At 38.8% G+C, this 22024-nt stretch overlaps 1 protein-coding gene across 1 annotated transcript in view; it reads left to right on the plus strand.

Moving 5' to 3' along the window:
• SEC22C (SEC22 homolog C, vesicle trafficking protein) overlaps positions 1–21235 on the plus strand; it is a 34161-nt gene extending 12926 nt beyond the window's left edge. Inside the window, exon 8 of the mRNA XM_075269917.1 lies at positions 21026–21235. Within this exon, the coding sequence (XP_075126018.1) occupies positions 21026–21076 (51 nt within the window). The 3' untranslated portion in view covers positions 21077–21235. The remainder of the gene's footprint in view (positions 1–21025) is intronic.
• The last annotated feature ends 789 nt before the right edge of the window (positions 21236–22024 follow it).

The following is a 22024-nucleotide window of genomic DNA, read 5'->3' on the forward strand; positions in this document are numbered from 1 at the left end:
TAAATAATGTAATGTATGTACACAGTGACTGTACCAGCAGAATAGTGAGCGCAGCTCTGGAGTATAATACAGGATAAGTAATGTAATGTATGTACACAGTCACCAGTAGAGTAGTGAGCGCAGCTCTGGAGTATAATAAGGATAAATAATGTAATGTATGTACACAGTGACTGTACCAGCAGAATAGTGAGCGCAGCTCTGGAGTATAATACAGGATAAGTAATGTAATGTATGTACACAGTGACTGCACCAGCAGAATAGTGAGCGCAGCTCTGGAGTATAATATAGGATAAATAATGTAATGTATGTACACAGTGACTGCACCAGCAGAATAGTGAGCGCAGCTCTGGAGTATAATACAGGATAAGTAATGTAATGTATGTACACAGTGACTGCACCAGCAGAATAGTGAGCGCAGCTCTGGAGTATAATACAGGATAAGTAATGTAATGTATGTACACAGTGACTGTACCAGCAGAATAGTGAGCGCAGCTCTGGAGTATAATACAGGATAAGTAATGTAATGTATGTACACAGTGACTGCACCAGCAGAATAGTGAGCGCAGCTCTGGAGTATAATATAGGATAAATAATGTAATGTATGTACACAGTGACTGCACCAGCAGAATAGTGAGCGCAGCTCTGGAGTATAATACAGGATAAGTAATGTAATGTATGTACACAGTGACTGTACCAGCAGAATAGTGAGCGCAGCTCTGGTGTATAATATAGGATAAGTAATGTAATGTATGTACACAGTGACTGCACCAGCAGAATAGTGAGCGCAGCTCTGGAGTATAATACAGGATAAGTAATTTAATGTATGTACACAGTGACTGTACCAGCAGAATAGTGAGTGCAGCTCTGGAGTATAATACAGGATAAGTAATGTAATGTATGTACACAGTGACTGCACCAGCAGAATAGTGACCGCAGCTCTTAATACAGGATAAGTAATGTAATGTATGTACACAGTGACTGTACCAGCAGAATAGTGAGTGCAGCTCTGGAGTATAATACAGGATAAGTAATGTAATGTATGTACACAGTGACTGTACCAGCAGAATAGTGAGCGCAGCTCTGGAGTATAATACAGGATAAGTAATGTAATGTATGTACACAGTGACTGTACCAGCAGAATAGTGAGCGCAGCTCTGGTGTATAATACAGCATAAGTAATGTAATGTATGTACACAGTGACTGTACCAGCAGAATAGTGAGCGCAGCTCTGGAGTATAATACAGGATAAGTAATGTACTGTATGTACACAGTGACTGTACCAGCAGAATAGTGAGCGCAGCTCTGGAGTATAATACAGGATAAGTAATGTAATGTATGTACACAGTGACTGTACCAGCAGAATAGTGAGCGCAGCTCTGGAGTATAATACAGGATAAGTAATGTAATGTATGTACACAGTGACTGCACCAGCAGAATAGTGAGCGCAGCTCTGGAGTATAATACTGGATAAGTAATGTAATGTATGTACACAGTGACTGCACCAGCAGAATAGTGAGCGCAGCTCTGGAGTATAATACAGGATAAGTAATGTAATGTATGTACACAGTGACTGCACCAGCAGAATAGTGAGCACAGCTCTGGAGTATAATACAGGATAAGTAATGTAATGTATGTACACAGTGACTGCACCAGCAGAATGGTGAGCGCAGCTCTGGAGTATAATACAGGATAAGTAATGTAATGTATGTACACAGTGACTGTACCAGCAGAATAGTGAGCGCAGCTCTGGGGTATAATACAGGATAAGTAATGTAATGTATGTACACAGTCACCAGTAGAGTAGTGAGCGCAGCTCTGGAGTATAATAAGGATAAATAATGTAATGTATGTACACAGTGACTGTACCAGCAGAATAGTGAGCGCAGCTCTGGAGTATAATACAGGATAAGTAATGTAATGTATGTAGATAGTGACTGTACCAGCAGAATAGAGAGCGCAGCTCTGGAGTATAATACAGGATAAGTAATGTAATGTATGTACACAGTGACTGTACCAGCAGAATAGTGAGCGCAGCTCTGGAGTATAATACAGGATAAATAATGTAATGTATGTACACAGTGACTGTACCAGCAGAATAGTGAGCGCAGCTCTGGAGTATAATACAGGATAAGTAATGTAATGTATGTACACAGTCACCAGTAGAGTAGTGAGCGCAGCTCTGGAGTATAATAAGGATAAATAATGTAATGTATGTACACAGTGACTGTACCAGCAGAATAGTGAGCGCAGCTCTGGAGTATAATACAGGATAAGTAATGTAATGTATGTACACAGTGACTGCACCAGCAGAATAGTGAGCGCAGCTCTGGAGTATAATATAGGATAAATAATGTAATGTATGTACACAGTGACTGCACCAGCAGAATAGTGAGCGCAGCTGTGGAGTATAATACAGGATAAGTAATGTAATGTATGTACACAGTGACTGTACCAGCAGAATAGTGAGCGCAGCTCTGGTGTATAATACAGGATAAGTAATGTAATGTATGTACACAGTGACTGCACCAGCAGAATAGTGAGCGCAGCTCTGGAGTATAATATAGGATAAGTAATGTAATGTATGTACACAGTGACTGTACCAGCAGAATAGTGAGCGCAGCTCTGGAGTATAATACAGGATAAGTAATGTAAGGTATGTACACAGTGACTGCACCAGCAGAATAGTGAGCGCAGCTCTTAATACAGGATAAGTAATGTAATGTATGTACACAGTGACTGTACCAGCAGAATAGTGAGTGCAGCTCTGGAGTATAATACAGCATAAGTAATGTAATGTATGTACACAGTGACTGCAGCAGCAGAATAGTGAGCGCAGCTCTGGAGTATAATACAGGATAAGTAATGTAATGTATGTACACAGTGACTGTACCAGCAGAATAGTGAGCGCAGCTCTGGAGTATAATACAGGATAAGTAATGTAATGTATGTACACAGTGACTGCAGCAGCAGAATAGTGAGCGCAGCTCTGGAGTATAATACAGGATAAGTAATGTAATGTATGTACACAGTGACTGTACCAGCAGAATAGTGAGCGCAGCTCTGGAGTATAATACAGGATAAGTAATGTAATGTATGTACACAGTGACTGCACCAGCAGAATAGTGAGCGCAGCTCTGGAGTATAATACAGGATAAGTAATGTAATGTATGTACACAGTGACTGTACCGGCAGAATAGTGGGCGCAGCTCTGGGGTATAATACAGGATAAGTAATGTAATGTATGTACACAGTGACTGTACCAGCAGAATAGTGAGCGCAGCTCTGGAGTATAATACAGGATAAGTAATGTAATGTATGTACACAGTGACTGCACCAGCAGAATAGTGAGCGCAGCTCTGGGGTATAATACAGGATAAGTAATGTAATGTATGTACACAGTGACTGCACCAGCAGAATAGTGAGCGCAGCTCTGGAGTATAATACAGGATAAGTAATGTAATGTATGTACACAGTGACTGCACCAGCAGAATAGTGAGCGCTGCTCTGGAGTATAATACAGGATAAGTAATGTAATGTATGTACACAGTGACTGTACCAGCAGAATAGTGAGCGCAGCTCTGGAGTATAATACAGGATAAGTAATGTAATGTATGTACACAGTGACTGTACCAGCAGAATAGTGAGCGCAGCTCTGGGGTATAATACAGGATAAGTAATGTAATGTATGTACACAGTGACTGTACCAGCAGAATAGTGAGCGCAGCTCTGGGGTATAATACAGGATGATGCTCAGTATTAGTATTACTGTAGGTCAGTATTAATATAGTCATGCACTTGCTTATGCGGTGGGTACTGTACAATGACTTTTATCGATTTTCTCTCCTTTAATCTCTTCTATACATTTCTATCAGACTATATTCTTCCTCTGCCTCTCGGCCTGCGCTGTCACTTGCTGGCACCAATCTAATGTGATGCGATTCTTCGCCACCAGTCGCCTTGACGTATTGTCGGTAATGATTATGAATTGGCAGGAGCTGTGCGGCTTTCAGACATATAAATACAGGGAGAGAACTCATCCTTACAATGAATAATTCATGACATGAGACTGCTCTGGATACTTTACTTAAATGCTTCATTAATAAGTCACAGCAGACTTTCATCTCACAGCCCTGAAGAAACTTCTGTTACTTAGTGATACGTATGAATGAGATACAGTCATGGCGGAGGACTAGATACATAGAGAAGTAGGTGGAGATGGAGGGTTCGGTGACCTGCAGGACCTGCACATATCGGGGTCACATGTGTGCAGGTCCTATAAGAAGGGGAAGACAGAAGAGGAGAGCCATTGTGTAAGGGACTGCTCTATATAATAATTTGCAGGCTTCTATAAGCTCCGGGGTCTGTATTTATTCCAGGGTCTAAGTTTCTTTGTGTTGCTGTAACATCTTTGGATAATTGCAGAAGTCGGGGTCTGAGATTTCTTTTTATCACCTTCTGCAGTCATGGGGAGAAGTTGTCATTGTGGACTGGGTGGGATGGAGAAGAAAAGGAGAATCCCCAACCACCCTGAGGTCTATAGAGTGTTCTGGTCTAGGATCTGAAGTAGTGTAAGAGTTGTATCTGAAGGTTATAGCGAAGACACGTGTTGGGTATATTTGTGTGACATAGGTCTGGCATTGTATATTGTCGTCTCGTGTGGAGACTTGAGCGTCTGTGAATACATCTCTGGCTGGTTGGCATCGGCCCCGTGCGGTAAATTACCAGGATTCTTATGCAATTTCTCCATTTTTTGCTGTTGACACCTTCATGGAGATACATAAGAGACTCCCTGCGATGCGGGAATGGAACATGGGCTCCCACCAAGTCTTCAGAAGTCTTAGCCAATGTTGATCTGTACAACTCGTGAGACCCACATGACGCCACGTGGCGCGCTATAAACATCGCAGACTAGTTTTGCTTTTCTCTTCGAGCCATCAGTTTTTGTGCCCGCGCCAGTTTTCTTCCAGATGTTCTTAATGGATCCGATACTAGAGCGGTGGACAGTTCTGTGCCCATTGTTCCTTCAAGATGAAAGCCAAGATCTCAAGGAACTTTGAAGGATCAAAGTCAATGGTGACTGGGATGAGAATTGGTTGGGATCCAGAAGTCGCTCCAAAAGATAGGGTGTCGGATTCTGTCCCGTAGTCGTAGTCACCCCTGTGTGTATTAGAGGAATTGTCCAGATAACGAGGACTGTAGGGTGTCCTCCGAGTGCCTGCTCATAAAGCGGCCCCGTGCTGGTACTAGCGTAGGTTTCCATTATAGCTCAGGCGCACTTTAGGACCCGTCTAGTGTAAATTCGCACTATGAATACAATTAGTAAATCGTCCCCTTGTGCCAGAACTGGAAGGACCGAGAGCGACCATGCCGGAGCACTGCGCCAACTAATACAAGAGCAGGTGCTACCTCTTAGCGAGGGGCAAGGAGATTGATCTGGAGGGTTTGGGAAGAAATGGCAGAACATCTCTGATCCCTTGGAATAAAGTGGCCGCGTGCCATTGTCGCCATGTGACCCCGGCAGGGCGCTGAGAGGTATCGCCTGCTCTCCATTAGTTGGCGCGGCGCTCCGGCACGGTTGCTCTCTCTCGGCCCTTCCAATAAATTACCCTCAATCTTCCCGCTAATGAACATGAAGCCTTTCTGAAAGATTTCTCTGACCTTCTGCCGATTCTCATCGAGCTCTGAGAGTCATAAGACGCGAGATTTACATCAATGTAATTTGTAACAAATCGACCGGAGAATTAACCGTCGCCGCCATAAGTTTGTGCCCCTCCCCCTACAGATGGCTCTGAGATAACTTCATTACAATCCCAAGACACGAAGATTCATTGTATGTGGAACATGATACAAAGCCCCGGTGGGAGTAAAACATTGGAGACCTCGGCCTCGCCATACGCTGCGGCGTGTATTGTTATACAGTCGGATGTGCAATATGGACAGCACAAGACGTGGCACGTGACCCCAGTAGAAATTCTTCATGTAATCCAGTTCTTCGAGGATCCTTCCCCTTAGCTGGAATTCCTTGAGTTGTCGACAAGCTGCTCCATCTTTTTACCTTTTTCCTAAATTTACTACCCTGTAGTTTTGTGCAGGTAACAGATGGTGGCGCTGTTGCACTGGAATTAATGACACTTTCATTGCCCTGTGGTGACAAGCGGTACTGCAAGCAAATAGCCAAAAAATTCAGTTAACCCTTCATATTTCATTTTGCCCCAGATGTTTCTACAGCTCACGATTTCCCGTTTCTTCTTCCAGTCTATACCTGTAGGAAGATGTTTTTTTTTTACCTTTGAGACATTTCGCAGTGACTGTCACGTCTGGGGGGCTTTGCTTTGTTGCGGCACATGGAGGTGATATTAGCCAGAGCCACAAAGTCGCAAAACTTCCAAACTGATGACCCGGCCGACCTGAGCCCTCCATATATTACCAGTGCAGCTAGTCATTGGCCTGGACACCATGTAATACCAAATCTGTCCTGTAGTGGCCGCTACAAGATAAGTACATAAGCCTGTTCTTTCTATGAGCCAGGAGGTCTATAGTGACCCCATGAATAATATACCGATAAGTGAGTAGTAATACCGCCATCTAGTGACCCCATGAATAATATACCGATAAGTGAGTAGTAATACCGCCATCTAGTGACCCCATGAATAATATACCGATAAGTGAGCAGTAATACCGCCATCTAGTGACCCCATGAATAATATACCGATAAGTGAGTAGTAATACCGCCATCTAGTGACCCCATGAATAATATACCGATAAGTGAGTAGTAATACCGCCATCTAGTGACCCCATGAATAATATACCGATAAGTGAGCAGTAATACCGCCATCTAGTGACCACATGAATAATCTACTGATAAGTGAGCAGTAATACCGCCATCTAGTGACCCCATGAATAATATACCGATAAGTGAGCAGTAATACCGCCATCTAGTGACCACATGAATAATGTACCGATAAGTGAGCAGTAATACCGCCATCTAGTGACCACATGAATAATATACTGATAAGTGAGCAGTAATACCGCCATCTAGTGACCCCATGAATAATATACCGATAAGTGAGCAGTAATACCGCCATCTAGTGACCCCATGAATAATATACCGATAAGTGAGTAGTAATACCGCCATCTAGTGACCACATGAATAATATACTGATAAGTGAGCAGTAATACCGCCATCTAGTGACCACATGAATAATATACCGATAAGTGAGCAGTAATACCGCCATCTAGTGACCACATGAATAATGTACCGATAAGTGAGCAGTAATACCGCCATCTAGTGACCACATGAATAATATACTGATAAGTGAGCAGTAATACCGCCATCTAGTGACCACATGAATAATGTACCGATAAGTGAGCAGTAATACCGCCATCTAGTGACCACATGAATAATATACTGATAAGTGAGCAGTAATACCGCCATCTAGTGACCACATGAATAATATACTGATAAGTGAGCAGTAATACCGCCATCTAGTGACCCCATGAATAATATACCGATAAGTGAGTAGTAATACCGCCATCTAGTGACCCCATGAATAATATACCGATAAGTGAGTAGTAATACCGCCATCTAGTGACCCCATGAATAATATACCGATAAGTGAGTAGTAATACCGCCATCTAGTGACCACATGAATAATATACCGATAAGTGAGCAGTAATACCGCCATCTAGTGACCACATGAATAATGTACCGATAAGTGAGCAGTAATACCGCCATCTAGTGACCACATGAATAATGTACCGATAAGTGAGCAGTAATACCGCCATCTAGTGACCACATGAATAATGTACCGATAAGTGAGCAGTAATACCGCCATCTAGTGACCACATGAATAATATACCGATAAGTGAGCAGTAATACCGCCATCTAGTGACCACATGAATAATATACCGATAAGTGAGCAGTAATACCGCCATCTAGTGACCACATGAATAATATACCGATAAGTGAGCAGTAATACCGCCATCTAGTGACCACATGAATAATGTACCGATAAGTGAGCAGTAATACCGCCATCTAGTGACCCCATGAATAATATACCGATAAGTGAGTAGTAATACCGCCATCTAGTGACCAGTTACAGTAATCCTATGACAAGCTTATAGTTCAGCCATACAATGGTGGTCACAATTCATTAGTGGCGCCCCCCTAACTACATGGGGTGTATACTCTTAAAGGGGTTGCTCAGTCAAACCCTGTCCTGATGTCGGCTCCTCTATTCCTTAATCTGGTCAGGTGACCGCTGCGGCCAATGATGAATTAGGTCACAGTGATGTCACTGGACGCTGGATCGGGGCAGGGGAGAGAGTCCCTTATTCTTTATGTCCTATTGTTAGGTCATCAGTATCAGATAGTTGGGGTCCGATACCACCGCTCCACTGTCATGGCCGCCACCAGCAGAAGGCTCTGTATACTGCGTAGTGACAAGGGCCGGCCGTCCATATCGAGCCTGTGAGATTTTTCACACCCCAGCACATAGTGATGTACAAGGCGCGCGGTTTATTCCTCGCCGTTTATCTCCTGCCGCTGCGCCATAAAGTCCTATTGGCGAGGATGAAGCGGTCCCCGATACACGTGGGCGGGAGCTGGTCCTGTGCTGTAAACACGCAGCGCCGGGTACGCAGGTGATTTAGATGTCTGCGCTCTGCAAATCCTCGGGGAGAAGTAAACGCTGCAAAAAATAAAGGAATCGCAGCCGAAGAAAATCTCACTGGAGGCGGCTGATTACAGTCAGGAATATGCAGAAGATTAGGCGGCTTTACACGCAGACGGCGGGGACTGGGCTTACGTGTCCTACCTGTGATACAAGCCGCAGAATATGGGACAGTAAATCACCCCAAATGTCCTTCATGGCGGCGCCGCAGCCGCTCAGTACAGGAGCCTGTGCAAGTCACCCAACTACCGACTGCAAGAGCTAAGGAAACGACCTTAAGGATCACTGGTGGTAAACAAGGGGTTAATCCTGGATCACGTCTTTGGTTTTTCATTTTTATTCCCTTTCTATCCCAAGTACCATGTCATAGACAGCAGCCCCTCCTAGGAACCTGTAGAGGAGGTGATCCTGGGACATTGGGTTCATGAGTAGAGATGAGCGAACGGCGTTCTATCGAGTACATGTTCTATCGGATATCAGGCTGCTCGAGATATTCAATTCCAATTGAATACCATGCAGCAAACGCACTAAAAATTCGTATCCCCCTCCCACCTTCCCTGGCACGTTTTTTGCACCAATAACTGCGCAGGGGAGGTGGGACAGGAACTACGACAACGGAGGCATCGAAAAAAAAATTGGAAAAAGTAATTGGCGGCCGAAATCAGGTGACCTCCAATTTATATGAATGGTGGATTTAATATCCGGGTCATATGAGACTGAGACAGGGAGAGATGTACAGGAGGGTTAGCTAGGGATCACCTTTATTTAGGGGGGATGTCACTCACACAGCTCTTTGGGGCTCTATCTGTTCGGGATCCCTGTCAGCTTGTGATATGCGGGAGATGACTATTTCCCATAAGAATGCATTGACCAGCGTTGATTGGCGAATGCCATACAGAGTACAGCATTCGGCCAATCAACGCTGGTTCTGCTGGAGGAGGCGGAGTCTAAGATCAGTCCACAGCAGTCTCCATTGTGGTCCGATCTCAGATGTAACAGAGCTGACTGTGTGCTAAACTCTGTTGCATCTCACATAGTATTATAGTAGTTATATTCTTGTACATAGGAGTAGTATTATAGTAGTTATATTCTTGTACATAGGAGGTAGTATTATAGTAGTTACATTCTTGTACATAGGAGGTAGTATTATAGTAGTTATATTCTTGTACATAGGAGGTAGTATTATAGTAGTTATATTCTTGTACATAGGAGCAGTATTATAGTAGTTATATTCTTGTATATAGGAGGTAGTATTATAGTAGTTATATTGTTGTACATAGGAGTAGTATTATAGTAGTTATATTCTTGTACATAGGAGCAGTATTATAGTAGTTATATTCTTGTACATAGGAGGTAGTATTATAGTAGCTATATTCTTGTACATAGGAGGTAGTATTATAGTAGCTATATTCTTGTACATAGGAGTAGTATTATAGTAGTTATATTCTTGTACATAGGAGGTAGTATTATAGTAGTTATATTCTTGTACATAGGAGCAGTATTATAGTAGTTATATTCTTGTACATAGGAGTAGTATTATAGTAGTTATATTCTTGTACATAGGAGCAGTATTATAGTAGTTATATTCTTGTACATAGGAGGTAGTATTATAGTAGCTATATTCTTGTACATAGGAGTAGTATTATAGTAGTTATATTCTTGTACATAGGAGGTAGTATTATAGTAGTTATATTCTTGTACATAGGAGCAGTATTATAGTAGTTATATTCTTGTACATAGGAGTAGTATTATAGTAGTTATATTCTTGTACATAGGAGGTAGTATTATAGTAGCTATATTCTTGTACATAGGAGTAGTATTATAGTAGTTATATTCTTGTACATAGGAGTAGTATTATAGTAGTTATATTCTTGTACATAGGAGGTAGTATTATAGTAGCTATATTCTTGTACATAGGAGTAGTATTATAGTAGTTATATTCTTGTACATAGGAGCAGTATTATAGTAGTTATATTCTTGTACATAGGAGTAGTATTATAGTAGTTATAGTCTTGTACATAGGAGTAGTATTATAGTAGTTATATTCTTGTACATAGGAGCAGTATTATAGTAGTTATATTCTTGTACATAGGAGGTAGTATTATAGTAGCTATATTCTTGTACATAGGAGTAGTATTATAGTAGTTATATTCTTGTACATAGGAGCAGTATTATAGTAGTTATATTCTTGTACATAGGAGTAGTATTATAGTAGTTATAGTCTTGTACATAGGAGTAGTATTATAGTAGTTATATTCTTGTACATAGGAGCAGTATTATAGTAGTTATATTCTTGTACATAGGAGGTAGTATTATAGTAGCTATATTCTTGTACATAGGAGCAGTATTATAGTAGTTATATTCTTGTACATAGGAGCAGTATTATAGTAGCTATATTCTTGTACATAGGAGTAGTATTATAGTAGTTATATTCTTGTACATAGGAGTAGTATTATAGTAGTTATATTCTTGTACATAGGAGTAGTATTATAGTAGTTATATTCTTGTACATAGGAGCAGTATTATAGTAGTTATATTCTTGTACATAGGAGCAGTATTATAGTAGTTATATTCTTGTACATAGGAGCAGTATTATAGTAGTTATATTCTTGTACATAGGAGCAGTATTATAGTAGTTATATTCTTGTACATAGGAGTAGTATTATAGTAGTTATATTCTTGTACATAGGAGCAGTATTATAGTAGTTATATTCTTGTACATAGGAGCAGTATTATAGTAGTTATATTCCTGTACATAGGAGTAGTATTATAGTAGTTATATTCTTGTACATAGGAGGTAGTATAATAGTAGTTATATTCTTGTACATAGGAGTAGAATTATAGTAGTTATATTGTTGTACATAGGAGGTAGTATTATAGTAGTTATATTCTTGTACATAGGAGCAGTATTATAGTAGTTATATTCTTGTACATAGGAGGTAGTATTATAGTAGTTATATTGTACATAGGAGCAGTATTATAGTAGTTATATTGTTGTACATAGGAGTAGTATTATAGTAGTTATATTCTTGTACACAGGAGTAGTATTATAGTAGTTATATTCTTGTATATAGGAGTAGTATTATAGTAGTTATATTCTTGTATATAGGAGCAGTATTATAGTAGTTATATTCTTGTACACAGGAGTAGTATTAGGGTGCATGCACACTGAGTAACGCCGGGCGTGTATGAGAGCCGTACACGCCGGCATTACAGCAGACTGCCGAACACTTCCCATTCACTTCAATGGGAGCGCTCGTAACAGCGGCGTTTACGAGTGCTCCTATTGAAGTGAATGGGAAGTGTTCGGCAGCCCTGCTGTAACGCCGGCGTGTACGGCTCTCATACACGCCCGGCGTTACATAGTGTATATGCACCCTTATAGTAGTTATATTCTTGTATATAGGAGTAGTATTATAGTAAATATATTCTTGTACATAGGAGTAGTATTATAGTAGTTATATTCTTGTACATAGGAGTAGTATTATAGTAGTTATATTCTTGTACATAGGAGCAGTATTATAGTAGTTATATTCTTGTACATAGAAGCAGTATTATTGTAGTTATATTCTTGTACATAGGAGTAGTATTATAGTAGTTATATTCTTGTACATAGGAGGTAGTATTATAGTAGTTATATTCTTGTACATAGGCGTAGTATTATAGTAGTTATATTCTTGTACATAGGAGCAGTATTATAGTAGTTATATTCTTGTACATAGGAGTAGTATTATAGTAGTTATATTCTTGTACATAGGAGCAGTATTATAGTAGTTATATTCTTGTACATAGGAGTAGTATTATAGTAGTTATATGCTTGTACATAGGAGCAGTATTATAGTAGTTATATTCTTGTACATAGGAGCAGTATTATAGTAGTTATATTCTTGTACATAGGAGTAGTATTATAGTAGTTATATTCTTGTACATAGGAGGTAGTATTATAGTAGTTATATTCTTGTACATAGGAGTAGTATTATAGTAGTTATATTCTTGTACATAGGAGTAGTATAGTAGTTATATTCTTGTACATAGGAGCAGTATGATAGTAGTTATATTCTTGTACATAGGAGTAGTATTATAGTAGTTATATTCCTGTACATAGGAGCAGTATTATAGTAGTTATATTCTTGTACATAGGCGTAGTATTATAGTAGTTATATTCTTGTACATAGGAGTAGTATTATAGTAGTTATATTCCTGTACATAGGAGTAGTATTATAGTAGTTATATTCCTGTACATAGGAGTAGTATTATAGTAGTTATATTCTTGTACATAGGAGCAGTATTATAGTAGTTATATTCTTGTACATAGGCGTAGTATTATAGTAGTTATATTCTTGTACATAGGAGCAGTATTATAGTAGTTATATTCTTGTACATAGGAGTAGTATTATAGTAGTTATATTCTTGTACATAGGAGCAGTATTATAGTAGTTATATTCTTGTACATAGGAGCAGTATTATTGTAGTTATATTCTTGTACATAGGACCAGTATTATAGTAGTTATATTTTTGTACAAAGGAGTAGTATTATAGTAGTTATATTCTTGTACATAGGAGTAGTATTATAGTAGTTATATTCTTGTACATAGGAGCAGTATTATAGTAGTTATATTCTTGTACATAGGAGCAGTATTATAGTAGTTATAGTCTTGTACATAGGAGGTAGTATTATAGTAGTTATATTCTTGTACATAGGAGTAGTATTATAGTAGTTATATTCTTGTACATAGGAGTAGTATTATAGTAGCTATATTCTTGTACACAGGAGTAGTACTATAGTAGTTATATTCTTGTACATAGGAGTAGTATTATAGTAGTTATATTTTTGTACATAGGAGTAGTATTATAGTAGTTATATTCTTGTACATAGGAGTAGTATTATAGTAGCTATATTCTTGTACACAGGAGTAGTATTATAGTAGTTATATTCTTGTACATAGGAGCAGTATTATAGTAGTTATATTCTTGTACATAGGAGGTAGTATTATAGTAGTTATATTCTTGTACATAGGAGTAGTATTATAGTAGTTATATTCTTGTACATAGGAGCAGTATTATAGTAGTTATATTCTTGTACATAGGAGGTAGTATTATAGTAGTTATATTCTTGTACATAGGAGTAGTATTATAGTAGTTATATTCTTGTACATAGGAGCAGTATTATAGTAGTTATATTCTTGTACATAGGAGTAGTATTATAGTAGTTATATTCTTGTACATAGGAGTAGTATTATAGTAGTTATATTCTTGTACATAGGAGCAGTATTATAGTAGTTATATTCTTGTACATAGGAGCAGTATTATAGTAGTTATATTCCTGTACATAGGAGTAGTATTATAGTAGTTATATTCTTGTACATAGGAGCAGTATTATAGTAGTTATATTCTTGTACATAGGAGCAGTATTATAGTAGTTATATTCCTGTACATAGGAGTAGTATTATAGTAGTTATAGTCTTGTACATAGGAGGTAGTATTATAGTAGTTATATTCTTGTACATAGGAGTAGTATTATAGTAGTTATATTCTTGTACATAGGAGCAGTATTATAGTAGTTATATTCTTGTACATAGGAGCAGTATTATAGTAGTTATATTCTTGTACACAGGAGTAGTATTATAGTAGGTATATTCTTGTATATAGGAGTAGTATTATAGTAAATATATTCTTGTACATAGGAGTAGTATTATAGTAGTTATATTCTTGTACATAGGAGGTAGTATTATAGTAGTTATATTCTTGTACACAGGAGTAGTATTATAGTAGGTATATTCTTGTATATAGGAGTAGTATTATAGTAAATATATTCTTGTACATAGGAGGTAGTATTATAGTAGTTATATTCTTGTACATAGGAGCAGTATTATAGTAGGTATATTCTTGTACATAGGAGTAGTATTATAGTAGTTATATTCTTGTACATAGGAGGTAGTATTATAGTAGTTATATTCTTGTACACAGGAGTAGTATTATAGTAGGTATATTCTTGTACATAGGAGTAGTATTATAGTAGTTATATTCTTGTACATAGGAGGTAGTATTATAGTAGTTATATTCTTGTACATAGGAGCAGTATTATAGTAGTTATATTCTTGTACATAGGAGTAGTATTATAGTAGTTATATTCTTGTACATAGGAGCAGTATTATAGTAGTTATATTCTTGTACATAGGAGTATTATTATAGTAGTTATATTCTTGTACATAGGAGTAGTATTATAGTAGTTATATTCCTGTACATAGGAGTAGTATTATAGTAGTTATATTCTTGTACATAGGAGCAATATTATAGTAGTTATATTCTTGTACATAGGCGTAGTATTATAGTAGTTATATTCTTGTACGTAGGAGCAGTATTATAGTAGTTATATTCTTGTACATAGGAGTAGTATTATAGCAGTTATATTCTTGTACATAGGAGTAGTATTATAGTAGTTATATTCTTGTACATAGGAGTAGTATTATAGCAGTTATATTCTTGTACATAGGAGTAGTATTATAGTAGTTATATTCTTGTACATAGGAGCAGTATTATAGTAGTTATATTCTTGTACATAGGAGTAGTATTATAGTAGTTATATTCTTGTACATAGGAGGTAGTATTATAGTAGTTATATTCTTGTACATAGGAGGTAGTATTATAGTAGTTATATTCTTGTACATAGGAGTAGCATTATAGTAGTTATATTCTTGTACATAGGAGTAGTATTATAGTAGTTATATTCTTGTACATAGGAGCAGTATTATAGTAGTTATATTCCTGTAAATATGAGCAGTATTATAGTAGTTATATTCTTGTATATAGGAGGTAGTATTATAGTAGTTATATTCTTGTACATAGGGGTAGTATTATAGTAGTTATATTCTTGTATATAGGAGGTAGTATTATAGTAGTTATATTCTTGTACATAGGAGTAGTATTATAGTAGTTATATTCTTGTACATAGGAGCAGTATTATAGTAGTTATATTCTTGTACATAGGAGTAGTATTATAGTAGTTATATTCTTGTACATAGGAGTAGTATTATAGTAGTTATATTCTTGTACATAGGAGTAGCATTATAGTAGTTATATTCTTGTACATAGGAGTAGTATTATAGTAGTTATATTCTTGTACATAGGAGGTAGTATTATAGTAGTTATATTCTTGTACATAGGAGTAGTATTATAGTAGTTATATTCTTGTACATAGGAGCAGTATTATAGTAGTTATATTCCTGTAAATATGAGCAGTATTATAGTAGTTATATTCTTGTATATAGGAGGTAGTATTATAGTAGTTATATTCTTGTACATAGGGGTAGTATTATAGTAGTTATATTCTTGTATATAGGAGGTAGTATTATAGTAGTTATATTCTTGTACATAGGAGTAGTATTATAGTAGTTATATTCTTGTACATAGGAGCAGTATTATAGTAGTTATATTCTTGTACATAGGAGTAGTATTATAGTAGTTATATTCCTGTAAATATGAGCAGTATTATAGTAGTTATATTCTTGTATATAGGAGGTAGTATTATAGTAGTTATATTCTTGTACATAGGAGTAGTATTATAGTAGTTATATTCTTGTATATAGGAGGTAGTATTATAGTAGTTATATTCTTGTACATAGGAGTAGTATTATAGTAGTTATATTCTTGTACATAGGAGCAGTATTATAGTAGTTATATTTTTGTACATAGGAGTAGTATTATAGTAGTTATATTCTTGTATATAGGAGTAGTATTATAGTAGTTATATTCTTGTACATAGGAGTAGTATTATAGTAGTTATATTCTTGTACATAGGAGCAGTATTATAGTAGTTATATTTTTGTACATAGGAGCAGTATTATAGTAGTTATATTCTTATACATAGGAGTAGTATTATAGTAGTTATATTCTTGTATATAGGAGGTAGTATTATAGTAGTTATATTCTTGTACATAGGAGTAGTATTATAGTAGTTATATTCTTGTACATAGGAGTAGTATTATAGTAGTTATATTCTTGTATATAGGAGGTAGTATTATAGTAGTTATATTCTTGTATATAGGAGTAGTATTATAGTAGTTATATTCTTGTACATAGGAGTAGTATTATAGTAGTTATATTTTTGTACATAGGAGCAGTATTATAGTAGTTATATTTTTGTACATAGGAGTAGTATTATAGTAGTTATATTCTTGTACATAGGAGTAGTATTATAGTAGTTATATTCTTGTATATAGGAGGTAGTATTATAGTAGTTATATTCTTGTACATAGGGGCAGTATTATAGTAGTTATATATTATTACGCTATACATTATGATGTATACTATTACTATATATTATGATGTATGTTATCCTATATGTAACTGTATCTTTGCCCTGTTTCTTTCCCTCTATAGATCTTTATGGGGTTTCTGCTATAACCTTTATGTAATACGGTAGATTCCTAATAAACACAGTGTCAGGTTTGATGCAATAATTCAGGAAGTGGCTGCCGTTATAACATGGAGTTGGCAGAAGGCGGTTCGATGCTTGACAGGACGCTTGGGAAAACCGTGTCGGGTTGACTGTAAAATTGTAATTTGGTCCTGTACCTGTTGATGGAAATCTCAGCTATTAAGGGGCTGGATTGACACCTCGGCAGCTGGAGGTCCTATCAGTGTGCGCTGAGATTGATATGGTGCCAGCTGTGTTGCGGCGCGGGTAGTGCCAGCTTTCCTCGTTGTCATCTCTCATTGAGGATATTATTGATATAAAGTGTTATTCTCTGTGTCAGCCGTAATTTAATTGTAATGACGCCCATTCTCCTGCCGAAAATAATCTGCGAGGCTGCAGCACCTCAGTATGGCTGTAAGATCTATAAGGGATGTCCGTGGCCAGCGTCTGCAGAGGTTCCCCGCGTGTTCCATGTTTGCCGCTCTGACTTCTTCTCTGTATAAATGAAACGTTCTACACTTTTTAGGTTTAATTTTTTCAGGATTTCCAAGTGCTCTGCTTGTTGTCAGTGAATCAGCCACAACTATCCTGTGTGTCCTGAGACCGGCAGGCGCTAGAGGTTTCATGCTTTAGCCCTCACTATCTTGCCAGCCACATTATTGACCTCTCTGCTCCCCAGACCTTTCTCCTCCTTTTTGCTCTGGGCTCCGAACATGTGCAGAGATGGAACGACACCTACACTTCCATCTATGGGACGCACAGGATAGTTGTGACGGGAGACTGACCCCTTTCTGATTTTTTTTTAATTTTTAGTTTTTGCCCTTGAATGTCCTGTAGTTTTTCCGCCCTGCTCTTGTTGTATATAATGTGTTCGGTGCCGTCGTATTGAGGTCATGGGCTCGTAGGCGCCCTCATTGCAGATCCCCCCGGCCTTGCTTTGCCTCCTATGGGTTAATATAGGTGTTAGCGCCGGGCTGGCAGGAAGGAGGATGAATAATTCAGCAGTAATCTGGAGCTCACGGAGATAAAGAGACTCAGAGATTGGTATTGGCAAAAACAAAACAAAACAAAGATCGGGATCTTGAGATTCCATGAATATATTTACACAAATTATAGTTTTCTTCCCCCTGATTGTGTGACGAGCGCCAAACCGTGCTGTGATTAATCCTGCCAAACCGCAATAATACCCGCGCCCGAGCAGCCCTATCCACCAGTCCATCCATCCACTTGTGCTGCAAGTCTCAGGGAGGCCAACCCCCAACTAATGCTCCAAATTCTTTGAATTTCCAAAAATTTTTATATTATTTTTTAATTTCCAGCCCCAGCAGGACAAAACGTACAGAGACAATAAATAATGTAAATGTGCGGAGCCTCCACAACGTCTGGGAAAGACCCAGCACAGAATCCGCATGGGCAGTGTTGGCTCAAAGGGTGTACAGATTGGCGATATTGTTCTTAGTAGTTTATTGTAGTATTATTTTCAACAGAGTATGGTGGTATTATTTTAGCAGTGTATGGTGGTATTATTTATAGCCATATACATTGGTTTTATCTAGTAGTTCATAATGGTATTATTTGTCAGCCATGTATGATGCCACTATATTTAGCAGTGAATGGCGGTAGTATTTTTAGCCATGTATGTTGGTTAATATTTTAGCAGTGTATGGTGGTTTTATTTTTTAGCAATACATTGTGGTATAACTTTATTTCATTTGACTTTGTATAGTAGTATTATTTGAGTAGTGCGTGGCATTGTTATTATATCACAATATGGTGGTGTTCTTTGAGCACTGGTGGTATTATTTTAACACTGTATGGCGGTATTGCTTCAACACTGTATGAAGGGTATTATTTTTAGCACTAGATGTAGGTATCATTTTAGTACTGGAGATGAGTATTATTTGAGCGCTGTTTGTGGTGCTGACCAAAAGCAATTCCAGCCAATTCACCGCTCCGTCACCATATCCTCCAATCCCGTCATCACTTCAATATATAACTACTATCTGACTGTGCACCAAATGAGGGCCGAATATACCGCACTGAGCATAAGGCCAGCCCTACTTCCCGGTCTGTACTATGGACAGCAGATTCTTCATACAGGACATCACTCCATGATATTCTCTGATTCCCACAGTATGGGCCAGTACAAGTCTATGGATGCAGTACTGTGACTGTCCATGGGAGGCACTACAATATGTGCACTAGTACAGGGGGGCAGTATAGGACGGGCAGGCAGCGCAGCCGCTATGAAGGACTCCCACAGGGCTTTGCTCTTTCTACTTTACATCCCCTTTAATCCGGTGTCTAATAATTGTCAACATGGAAAACCCGTCATAAGATGTCATGAACGCTGTAATTCTGCGACTGTATTACCGACAGATGCGTCTCATGGCGTATACGCCCTAGTAGAGTAGGTGGCAGCGAAATCTCTGCGGACCTTTATAGAAATCACTTCCATGGCAGGATCTGGGCTTTGTGTTTAGGTTTTATTTGGGCTCTATAGGGCACTGACATTTGCTATTATACGGCACTATTTATTTTATCACTATGGCAGTTTGGGGAGAGTTACAAAAGTTCCCCCTAATTTGCCTTCACAAGGGGTGGACGTGTTACTTGGTACGATCCGGGAGCGTCACCTGGCTTCCATATTTTGTCACTAGAGGGGGGTTAATTCTATGGGGTGATATATTGGTTACCTATATGACGGTATAGAATGACATGGACGTGATCAGTTATCAGCTCTTACCTATAGTAAAATGTTTCTATGGAAAGTTGTAAAATGGGTTAAACACAATGGCTGAAGTTTCGTTCCTTGTCACTGCGATGGCTCCCGACCTCACCAGACCTGGTATTACTTACAGGGAGATGGCGGCATTAATAATAAGAACATTTAAGTGCCTTTCCTGGTGACACCACAAGACGTTGATAGGACACTCGGGCTCGGAAATCTTCCATTAAACGTACAATCTAAAAGATGTTCTGTTATATAAAGGCTGGAATGGAGGTCATGAAATATACATATATACAGGAGGGGGCGCTAGAGGGGGGACATGAACCAATGTCAGGGCAGCAGCAAGGAATAGACCCCAAACTGGCAAATATATAGAATGGTCCTGGAGCTCAAGTGTTCTCTGTAAATAAGAGTCTGGGGTCTGATAATCTGGGATGAGATGGGGCGGGGGTTGCCGATGTACCTGGGCCCTATTACCTACCAGGGGCTCTATCCTGGGCTGTCATATGACCAATACGGGACAAAGGTAATTGCGCCCCCTATAACTGATCTGTAGTGCTACATCCTCTAAATAGATGCATTTGCCATTCAGTAACCTGAGAAAGCTGGATGACAACCTATGCTGGAGCTGTAATGGTTAGACTGGTGACCACCCAACTTTCCCAGTCACAGATATAACAAAACTTCTCAGCTCAAGGACTTGATGATTTTTGGTTTTATCCTCTTTCAAGTGCCTCGAAGACCCAGCAATAAACTTGTCCTGCGGGCTGACAGCGGAGGACGCGGAGATTCTCAATTTTCCTGGTATAATTGGCGCGGAGGGGAGCGGCGCTGTGATCTCCGGAGCCTCGTAGCGATTCTCATGCTAGATGAGGTCAGCGCTGTGTAAATGAGGCCGAGTATGAAAAGTGTGAAGGTGGCGGGAACGTCAGAGGCCTTAATGGCGTATTGTATCCTAAGGAGAGAACCATAATAACTCAGCAAGAGGTGGCGGGTACAAGACGGACTGCGTAAGAGGCTCATTCACCGCACAGCCCGGTACAGAGCCTTCTCTAAAGACAAAAAGACAACATAATTAGCTAAATCTGGTACAAGGCCCTCACCCCGGGCCCCCATGGATCAGAAATACCAAGTAATACTGAGAAATTACATATTTGGTTGTAGTCAGGCATTAAAGGCGTAATATTAATGTCTATTATTTGATAGGGGAAGGAAGATGGCAGCCGGTCCTGGTTCACACTCACAGACATTTGGTAGTGGCCGTGCTTGGTACTGCAGCTCAGCAGGGAGGTAAGTTTATGGTCAGTCTGCCTGATCATAGAGAGACTTGTGCAGTGATAGTTATGGCTGCACAGTTCTCTCTATCTCCTCTGTGCACTCACTTATGTGATCTCGTATACAGTGTCTTCCTCCTGTTATGCTCCACAATGACATAGAATCCTGGAAAGGTAAGTAACCCACTGAACTCCAGGTATGCAGAATTTACCCTTCCGCTGCCCTCCAACAGGGATCTTAAATTCAACCATTTTACTGACCTAGACCACCAAGGTTTCTTATATTACCATATCAGTGTCCTAGACCACCAGGGATTCTTACATTACTATATCAGTGTCCTAGACCACCAGGGATTCTTATATTACCATATCAGTGTCCTAGACCACCAAGGATTCTTATATTACCATATCTAGGTCCTAGACCACCAAGGTTTCTTATATTATCATATCAGTGTCCTAGACCACCAAGGTTTCTAATTTTACCATATCAGTGTCCTAGACCACCAGGGATTCTTATATTACCATATCAGTGTCCTAGACCACCAAGGATTCTTACATTACCATATCTAGGTCCTAGACCAACAAGGATTCTTACATTACCATATCTAGGTCCTAGACCACCAAGGTTTCTTATATTACCATATCAGTGTCCCAGACCACCAGGGATTCTTATATTATCATATCAGTGTCCTAGACCACCAGGGATTCTTATATTACCATATCAGTGTCCTAGACCACCAGGGATTCTTATATTACCATATCAAGGTCCTAGACCACCAGGGATTCTTATATTACCATATCTAGGTCCTAGACCACCAGGGATTCTTATATTACCATATCAGTGTCCTAGACCACCAAGGATTCTTGCATTACGATATCAGTGTCCTAGACCACCAGGGATTCTTACATGATCCCTATCACTGTCCGAGGC

Source organism: Leptodactylus fuscus, chromosome 4 (assembly GCF_031893055.1).
Source record: "Leptodactylus fuscus isolate aLepFus1 chromosome 4, aLepFus1.hap2, whole genome shotgun sequence".
Classification (NCBI taxonomy): Eukaryota; Metazoa; Chordata; class Amphibia; order Anura; family Leptodactylidae; genus Leptodactylus; species Leptodactylus fuscus.